General features: G+C 36.9%; 1 protein-coding gene across 1 annotated transcript; it reads left to right on the top strand.

The window, feature by feature from the left end:
- Positions 1-488: 488 nt before the first annotated feature.
- Positions 489-5472, top strand: LOC127093051 (uncharacterized). Its single transcript, XM_051031950.1, has 7 exons — positions 489-719; positions 802-904; positions 1181-2212; positions 2444-2506; positions 2595-2812; positions 3445-3563; positions 4898-5472. The coding sequence occupies exons 1-7, from the start codon at positions 660-662 to the stop codon at positions 5001-5003; spliced, it is 1701 nt and encodes a 566-aa protein (XP_050887907.1). The 5' UTR covers positions 489-659; the 3' UTR covers positions 5004-5472.
- The last annotated feature ends 4434 nt before the right edge of the window (positions 5473-9906 follow it).

Below are 9906 nucleotides of genomic sequence, written 5' to 3' on the forward strand. Positions count from 1 at the left end.
AATAACATTTAATTATTTCAAATTTTGTTCATATATGCTACTAATAATAAATAATATTAAAACATTTCAACAACAAATAAATTAAACCATAACATTATAGTAAAATATATTACATCTTATTAAATGTTTGCATAAATGACTTTGAATGGCCAAATATTAAATCTAAAAATAAAATGAGATATTTTCATTTTTTTAAAATTCTTAGTCTAAAAATACATATAATTCTTAGATTCTTCTTCCTAATTTAATTTTGTCAAACTTTATTTATCTCTCAATCAAATTCCAATACCATTACTCTCCATTTCCCTAAAAACTAGGGGCTAACAAAACAAAATACATCTCTTAAAAAAAACAAAAAATGCTCCGAAGTTTGAATAAATTTGAAAAAAAAACATCATTTTACAGATATGTCTTGTGGTGTAACAAAACAATAAAGGAAACATTTTTAAGCGCGCCCACTATATATTCCTTTAAACACAACTATTCAATTTTTCAATTTTAAATTTTAAAATTTCAATTTTCAAATTTGTCTCTCTCTTCTATTCTTCACTCTCTTTTACTCAAGAGATCCATCTTCACTTCCCATAAAACCCTAATTCACCAAAATTCAACTTTTCTCTTTCTCTCTTCTTCCAATTTCATCTCAAACACCTTCGTGTATGGATGACGAATGCAATTCATTGGATAAATCGATTTTGACCGTCCAATCTGCTTCAAAGGTTCGTTCTTTCTACGCTTCTTGTGTTATTGTTATCATTATTCGGAAAATCTGATTCGTTTTTCTACTTCTTTGTGCTTTAGATTATGAGTGAGAAACGAGTTAACACCAATCCGAGTGATAAACACGAGCCCCCTCGAAAACGAGTCAAAATGAGAGATCTTGAATCCCTGGTTCATTCCTCAGGTAATTTCATTATTGGATTGAATTTAAATTTAAATTTACACGCACTTGTTTGAATAATTCAATATTGTATGTGTAAAATTAAATTTTGTATTGTTTGTTTTTTGAAATTTTATTTCAGTTTCAAGAAAATCTATTTGAATTATTAATATGAATCTTAGTTATGTTTTATTAATTTTTTTATGGGAATTGTTATGTTTTTATTGTATTCATTTTGGACATTCTTCTGGGTTTTGTTTTGTGTCAAGCATATGATTTGTTAATGTGTTTATGGTGCAGAAAAGGCGATTGGGAAAGAAAACATTGTTCAATCGTCATTTGACAATGTTGAGATGTCACAAACCACCAAGGTGCCTTTGACAGTGGACATAGATGTCTCAAAAGAAGAGCAAGATGGACGGAGTGTATTGGGTAGCCCCAGGCTTTTGGATCTTAATAAAATTGGTGGATTTGGTGAGAAGCTCAGTAAGGATAAGGAATTGTTGTCTGAGAAGCAGGAAAGGGAACAGCGTGGTAATATTGTGAACACGAAAGGAGTTAATGTGGATCTCAATGCAGAAGATGATACTAGCTCCGTGAATGTGGAACGGGCAAGTTTTCAGAAAGAACATGGTCAGTTTAAGTCGAAGGATTTGTCTCAGAGTGGGAGCAGTACTGGACCTTCAAAGGAGCAAGATCCAATGAAAATATGGACGGAGATGAAGAGAAACGGTTTTATTTCATCTGCTCATGGAGGCATTCCGGTGCCGAAGAAACGTGGGAGAAAAAGTAAAACTGAAATTCTTGAGCAAAAAATGGAGCTTGCCAAGAGAGAACAAATCAATAGGTTTACGAAAATTGCAGCTCCAAGTGGACTGCTGAATGATTTAAACCCTGGGATTATTAATCATGTAAGAAATAGAAAACAGGTCCATTCAATTATTGAGGCTCTTGTAACTGAAAAACATGAAAATAGGAGCAAGCAAGAAGCACATCGAATGAGTGGAGGTATAGACATGACCAAGAGAGACCTAGAATGTGTGAACGAAGATGGGACCTTTCATGGTTCTGCAGGTGGTAGACAAGCACGGAAGAGTCACGTGACAAAGAATGATTCCTCGTGGATTTTGGAGGGTAAAGGCTGTGATCGTGACACATACAGTGTAGAGAAAGCTGGCCTTAAAGATTGTATATCAAATGCAAGTCATGTCACAGAAGATGATGTTTTATCGCTGAAATTGTCATCTTCAATGAAGGCATCAATGAGTTCCACCAGTTTGTCGAATGAAGAATCATCAAATGTTACTGCAGTTTCATCTCTTTCTCTAAAAGGCTCGTAGTCATTTTCCTATTGCTATGCTTCTTGTTTTTAAAACACTTCATGTAATAATGCATAATAAATGGAAGGGATTGGTTCTTTTATGTTATTGGGTTTGAAAGCTAGTGATGTATTGATGTCATGTAATGGGTACCATAAAACGTTGTCACAGTACAGTATCTGTTTTCAGCTGATATAGAAGCTTATTGAGCCTTTACTAATACAGATGCTTTTATGTTTTTCAGCTGCTACTGTTGCTTCTCAATGGTTGGAGCTTCTACACCAAGACATCAAAGGGCGTCTTTCGAGTAAGGCCATATTGATTCATTTCTTTTAACAATATTTGGATGTTGAATATGCTTACATTTGGTTTTTGTAATTTTTCTACATTTGCAGCTTTGCGCCGAAGTCGGAGGAGAGTTCGATCTGTAATCACTACTGAGTTGCCTTTCCTTATGTCGAAGGAATTTGCAGATAACCAAAATTATGATCCTTGTGGTATGAACATTCCTGCAGGACTCCCCACTAGTAAAATAGCAGAGTTGCATCAGGCAAGATGGACTGCTTTGTTTGATCATATGGATGAAGCACTTTCAGAAGAGGAAAAACAACTTGTGAGTGCAAAAGTGCATAATTATTTTGTCATTGTCTTAATGGTTGTTTTAGGTTTCCTTTAGGTCAAGCTATGCCATTTTTGTATGTGAAAGTATAAAGGGATATGATCTGACACAAGGTCAACATACAAAAATAATAAGGATGTGTTTGGTTTGTTCATATGTTCTTTTCAGTTTTATCTTGTAAAAAATAAGATGGTGCGACTTTGTTTTTGTTCTGTTACCTATTTTTGAAGTTGTGAAGGAGATGATGAAAACGGACTATTGTTTTTACCATTTGCCTTTCAAATGTTTGAGGAAATAGAATCAAAATTGAGTAACATATTTGTAATTATTAATGGAAACATGTCAACTGAAAATAAAAACAAAAAGTCAAGTTGAATGCACGTCTTCCTAGGAATGTTTGTTATATGCATTGCTTAAGATCTTGTTTATTTAGATTTCATAGAACTATCTCTTTCCTTTGGTATGGGTGGATACCAGAGGTGTCCATGGTCAAATTGGATACCTAGTAAGATTCCAAGTTACTTGTCACATTACAGTGATTTATGATATGCAATTGCCAAGAACAAATTTGGTCCTCTTTCACTTTGTCTAACTCTTATCTGGATTTGTCTGGTTCATAATTTCAGGAAAGTTGGTTGAATCAAATAAAAGACAAGCAATTGCTATGTGATCAGGGCCTGCAACATGTTAACTGGAGTAAGGCTTATGGTTTACAACAGTCGGCAACTTCAGAAAATCACTCCAGGTAGATTTTCAATTGCCTTATATAAGATTATGTATCATTGATGTAATGATGCCGGACTTGGCTATGAAGCACAAACTCCGACACGGTCACTGGAACTCGACACCGATACTTTAAAAAACGTAGAACACCAACACCACTCACTACATATACGATAGTATTTGATGTCTTTAACCTTTTATTGATAACATTGCTTCAATCCATGTTTAATCCATTTAGATGTGTGAGAATTGTCCAAAATAATGTATGACATGTGTTGAAGCAAAGAAAAACATTTTTTTTTGAAACACTTGTCTGAATTGTCCAACACTTATTGTATAAGTGTCATATGGGTTCGTGACATTGATTCAAAAAGTGTCGAAGCAAAGAAAAGTGTTTTTTATGGGACACTTGTTTTACTCTTCCGACACGTGTTTGACTTTTCCGACATGTGTTGTACGGATGTCATACAAATGTTGGACACCGACGCATGTTGGACACCGCGACACGCGTACTCCTAGAGGTGTCAGTCAGTTCATTAATTGAGGGATTTTAGAGCAGATTGGTCTGTCACATTCAGTGATGAAAATTTGTATTCTTCAGGTCTGTGAGTTGGACAAGTGATAGAGAGCAATATTGAAGGGATAAAAAGACATACACATGGTTTTCATTGATTTTGTTGAAAGTCTTGGAAACGAAAGGTGTTAGAATTGCTTTGCGGGTCACATCACTTTGAGGTTGCGGCAGTGTCTGCACCCGCATTAGGCTGTAATATTGAGGTTGAGGTAGTGTCTGCACCTGCATTAGGCTGTATTATTGATTGAGGTTGCACTTGCAGCAGTGTGTGCACCTGCATTAGGTCACAATTGCACTGTAATTGTCTCAGACTCACAGTAATAACCACGTCGTAATGCTGCGATGTACTAGTGGAATAGCCACATCAAGCTGCAACAGATTATGCAGTGCTCACAAATTATTTTCTAGCCTCCTTTTCCTTCACATCTTAGGTTTAGGGTGTATTTTAAAAGGATTAGAGATTTTTATATGACGGAGAGTTGATATTGAAAGAAATGGGAGATTTTAGAGAGGAAGTAAGTCACGTGGGTGATATAGTTGTACATGTAGAGTTGAGAGAGGAAATCAATGAGAGGATAGAAACTTGGAGATCATATCATACCATAGCTCATATTCAGTAAAACTAATTCTCTCTATTGAAAGATAAATTTGGTAAAACAGTTTGGGTTTGTTTCGGTATACAATTTGGCCATAGAATATTCTTCCAATATATAAAATGTTATTTGTGTTGTGCAATGCCTTAGTGACAATTCTGACTAATTTTGATAATCGTTAACGTGCAGATCATCCCAAGTAGACAACTCAGAGAAAGAGTTAGCTGTTAATGCAGCAGCAGCTTCCATATACTCAACATGCAATTTTCTACTGTCAGAGTTAAGTTGCATTTGACATTGAGTCTAAATGTCATTGTTGTTGTTAATTGCTGATCGCGGAAAATATCAGTTTGTTCACATTTTGCAATGCTACAATGCTATGGCGCATTTATAGCCGCTATTTGGAAGCACTTTGTACTAAACAGTGTATTGCGGAACAATGATGATCTGTTCAGATTCTGCATTGCTATAGCGCGATAATGCCTGCTATAGCTGCTATTTCACAACACTAGTCATATGTTCAACTTATTATGTTGGTTGTCATTTTCTCTTTTCTCCTTAATGAGTTGAGATTGCTTTAGCAATTGCCATTGGTATGTAGAACAATTGTAGTTTAGGTTTTGGCATATGAACAAGTTTTGATACTTGTTGTGATTGTAACTCTAGCTGTGGAATTTATTTATTCTTCACTTTTGTCGAACTGTTCTACAGAAAATTACTCAAATAATTGCAAAATAAACCAATATTATTGGATTCTTTCTCAAGAGTGATGTTTTTGACATTTTCTTCTATTTTGTCAAATAGGAGAAACGTGGAATTGAAGTGTTGAGATTTCAAATGAAAAGTGAAAAATGAGAGATAGTTTAAAGTTACAGAAAAGTGTTGAGATTTGTCAATACTAATAAAATGTTTGCAATTTCTACAATTTCTACATAAAACTAGTAAACAGTACAGTCCACGTACGCACAGGTTCATATATGATATGCGTATTTGTTCACATATATAAATTGATTAGTGTTAAGAATATGTCATCAATCAATTAGTATTGATTGATATTCAATTAGTCATAACTGTAATTGATATTATTTTCTATTGTATATTCCCTATTTGCATATAAATATACACCATGTGTGATTATATTAGACACACAGAGATACAATTACAATATGGTATCTAGAGCTGGTTGACCTACTGTCTTCCACAAAATAAAAATATTTTTTTTTCTTTTTCTTTCCGGCCACCCACAGTGCCGCCGCTGTCTCCGCCGCTCCTGTCGACTTTTCGGCGAGATTCCTATACGCCAGAATCGTCTCCTACAGATCGGCCAAATTCACTGTCTTCCGCCGCCGCACGCGTCCGCACACGTCTCTCCTTCATCGCACGTGAATCTCACGCGCCGGACAATCAGCCGCGCATCCGCTGCCCCCAGCCGTCGTTGTTTTTCCAGATCTGCTCTCGGTTTTTCGTTCCGAGCCATCAAATATCATGAGAGATACCGATTCCATCATGTTCACTAAAGATGTCACTATTCCCGCCGCTGATTACAATGATTTCCTCCAGTACAAAGCAACCCATCAACAATCATCATCTGCCGCTGTTGCTCAGTCGGGTAATCCTGTAGCTTTTGTCTCTACATCTTCACTTGGTTCTTGGGTCCTTGACTCTGGTGCATCTGATCATATGACTGGTAATAAATCTCTTTTATCTCATTTGTCTTATTATGATTCTTTGCCTTCTGTCACTGTGGCGGATGGTTCTAAAGCCAAAGTTCAAGGCCTTGGTTAGGCACATCCACTTCCAAACTTGTCTTTAGAGTCTGTCCTTTACATTCCTGGTTGTCCCTTTAATCTAATATCTGTTCACAAGCTTATTCGTACTCTTGATTGTTCAGTTCTTTTTAATGCTAATTCTGTTCATATCCAGGATCGACGTACAGGACGGACGATTGGAGCAGGGAGTGAAGCTGGAGGATTATATCATCTTTCTCCACCGGTGGCCTGTGCTTCTATTGCTTCTCAAGAACTCACACATCAACGTTTGGGTCACCCTAGTCAAAATAAAATGCGTCTTTTAGTTCCTAGTCTTTCTAAGCTTTCTTCTTTTGAGTGTCAGTCCTGTCAATTAGGCAAACATACTCGTAGTACTTATTGTCAACGAGTAAATAAAAGTGTTGCATCACCTTTTGCTTTAGTTCACTCTGATATTTGGGGTCCTAGTCGTGTGAAGTCTACTTTAGGATACTATTACTTTGTAACATTCATCGACGATTACTCACGATGCACTTGGTTATTTCTAATGAGAAATCGTTCAGATGTTTTCCGTATATTCCAAGAGTTTTACGCTGAAATTACAAACCAGTTTAATACTACCATTAAAATTTTACGCACAGATAATGCTCGTGAATATATGTCATCCAAGTTTCAATCTTTTTTAACATTACAGAGAATTATTCACCAATCATCATGTGCTCATACACCACAACAGAACGGTGTTGCTGAACGGAAGAATCATCATTTAGTTGAAACTGCACGGACTCTTCTTCTTCACCACAATTTACCCTCTCGTTTTTGGGGTGATGCTCTCCTCACCGCATGTCACCTTATCAATCAAATGCCTTCCTCGGCCCTTCAAAATCAGATTCCATACTCTATCTTGAATCCGGAACACGATCTCTACCCCATTCCCCTTCGTGTGTTTGGTTGCACATGCTTTGTTCATGATCTTAATCCAGGTAAAGACAAACTTTCCGCTAAATCTCTCAAATGTATTTTTCTAGGCTACTCACATATACAAAAGGGATATCGTTGTTTTTGTCCTCAACTTCAACGGTACATTGTCTCTTCCGATGTAACATTTTTTGAAGGTTCTCCTTTTTTCTCCGACTCTTCGTCCTCCCAGGAGATTTGTAATTTAGATGATCAAGATATCCCTTCTGTCATCCCCACACCCATTAAACCTCCTTTGCAGGCATATCAGCGACACACAACGCGTCCATCGGCAGTTAGAGATGATATTGATCCACCAGCACCATCTCCTACTCCAATTGTTCCTCCAGCTACGTCACCTGAACTTGACCTTCCAATAGCATTACGAAAAGGTATTCGATCTCATAATCCAAATCCTAAATATGTCTGTGCTTTAAATTATGACCGTCTATCTACTTCCTATGTTTCTTTCGTGTCTGCTTTGGATTCTGTGTCTATTCCTAAGTCTACAGGTGAAGCTATTACTGATCCTAATTGGCGTCAGGCGATGGTGGAAGAAATGACGGCATTGCATTCAAATAACACTTGGGACATTGTTCCTTTACCTCCAGACAAAACTACAGTGGACTGTCGATCGGTTTATACAGTGAAAATTGGACCAGATGGTCAGATTGATCGTTTTAAAGCTCGTTTGGTAGCCAAGGGAGACACACAAATATTTGGCCTTGATTATTGTGACACCTTTTCTCCAGTGGCCAAGATTAGTTCAGTCCGTCTCTTCCTTGCATTGGCTGCTATTAATCATTGGTCGCTTCATCAGTTGGATATTAAAAATGCATTCTTACACGAAGAATTGGAGGAGGAAGTGTATATGGATCAACCTCCAGGTTTTACTATTCCTGGTAATTCAAGATTTGTTTGTCGGCTCAATCGATCTCTTTATGGGCTAAAACAATCTCCACGTGCTTGGTTTGGTCGCTTCAGCTCTGCCTTGATACAGTTTGGTATGACTAGATGTGAAGCAGATCATTCTGTTTTCTTCCTTCACTCTTCCAACGGACAACACATCTTTCTTGTGGTTTATGTTGATGACATTGTTATCATTGGAGACGATACAGTCGGTATTCAGCGACTCAAAACTCATCTTTTCAAAAACTTTCATACAAAAGATTTGGGTCTACTCAGATACTTCTTAGGTATTGAGGTTGCACAGTCCTCATCAAGCATTTCAATTAACCAACGTAAGTATGCATTAGACATCCTAACTGAAACTGGTATGCTTGACTGTCGTCCGATTGATACTCCTATGGATCCCAATGTCAAGCTTCTTCCGGGTCAGGGGGAGTTGTTGAAAGACCCGGGAAGATATCGACGTCTAGTGGGTAGACTCAATTATCTTACCGTCACCAAACCGGATATTACTTTTGTAGTGAGTATTGTGAGTCAATTCCTTAATGCTCCTTGTGATACTCATTGGAATGCCGTTATTCAGATTCTCAGATATATAAAGAATGCACCAGGAAGAGGCCTATTATATGAAGATAAGGGTGATGCTAAAATCACTTGTTACTCAGATGCAGATTGGGCAGGATCACCGCCGGATAGGAGATCCACTTCTGGATATTGTGTTCTTATTGGGGGAAATATGATCTCATGGAGAAGCAAGAAATAAAACACAGTTGCATTATCTAGTGCTGAAGCTGAATATCGGGCTATGGTAGCATCCTCAAAAGAACTTGCTTGGCTTAAGAATTTGCTCTCAGAACTTAGGTTCGGTGACCTTCAGAACACAAAACTCATATGAGACAATCAAGCGACACTCCACATTGCGTCCAATCCGGTTTTCCATGAACGGACCAAGCACATAGAAATAGATTGTCACTATGTAAGAGACAAGGTACTGTCGGGAGAAATAACCACGGAATTTGTCAAATCTGAAGATCAATTGGCTGATATGTTTACCAAGTCTCTCAAGGGTTCTCGAGTGAATTATATTTGTAACAAGCTTGGATCATACAATATATACGATCCGGCTTGAGGGGGAGTGTTAAGAATATGTTATCAATCAATTAGTATTGATTGATATTCAATTAGTCATAACTGTAATTGATATTATTTCCTATTGTATATTCCCTATTTGCATATAAATATACACCATGTGTGATAATATTAGACACACAAAGATACAATTACAATAATTAGTATTAATTGTAAAGAAGATTTTTGTACTGCCACCTCAAAATGGCGGCAATTTTGGTCTAAGTATATATTTTTTTAATTAATGATATCAAATTGTTCAATTTCAACTACATGCTTATTTATTTTATTTATTGGTTTTGAATCAACCAATCCAATCCAACCTTTTGCACTTCTATTCACTTTTGTAACCGACACTCATGACAAACGTTCACAACTCAATTGTCTCAAACTTCTCCATAATATTTTCTTCCTTTCTCTCTCCCCACCGCTCTCTGCCTCTTCTTTCTTCTCCCT

The sequence above is a fragment of the Lathyrus oleraceus genome, chromosome 6 (genome assembly GCF_024323335.1).
Source record: "Lathyrus oleraceus cultivar Zhongwan6 chromosome 6, CAAS_Psat_ZW6_1.0, whole genome shotgun sequence".
Classification (NCBI taxonomy): domain Eukaryota; kingdom Viridiplantae; phylum Streptophyta; class Magnoliopsida; order Fabales; family Fabaceae; genus Lathyrus; species Lathyrus oleraceus.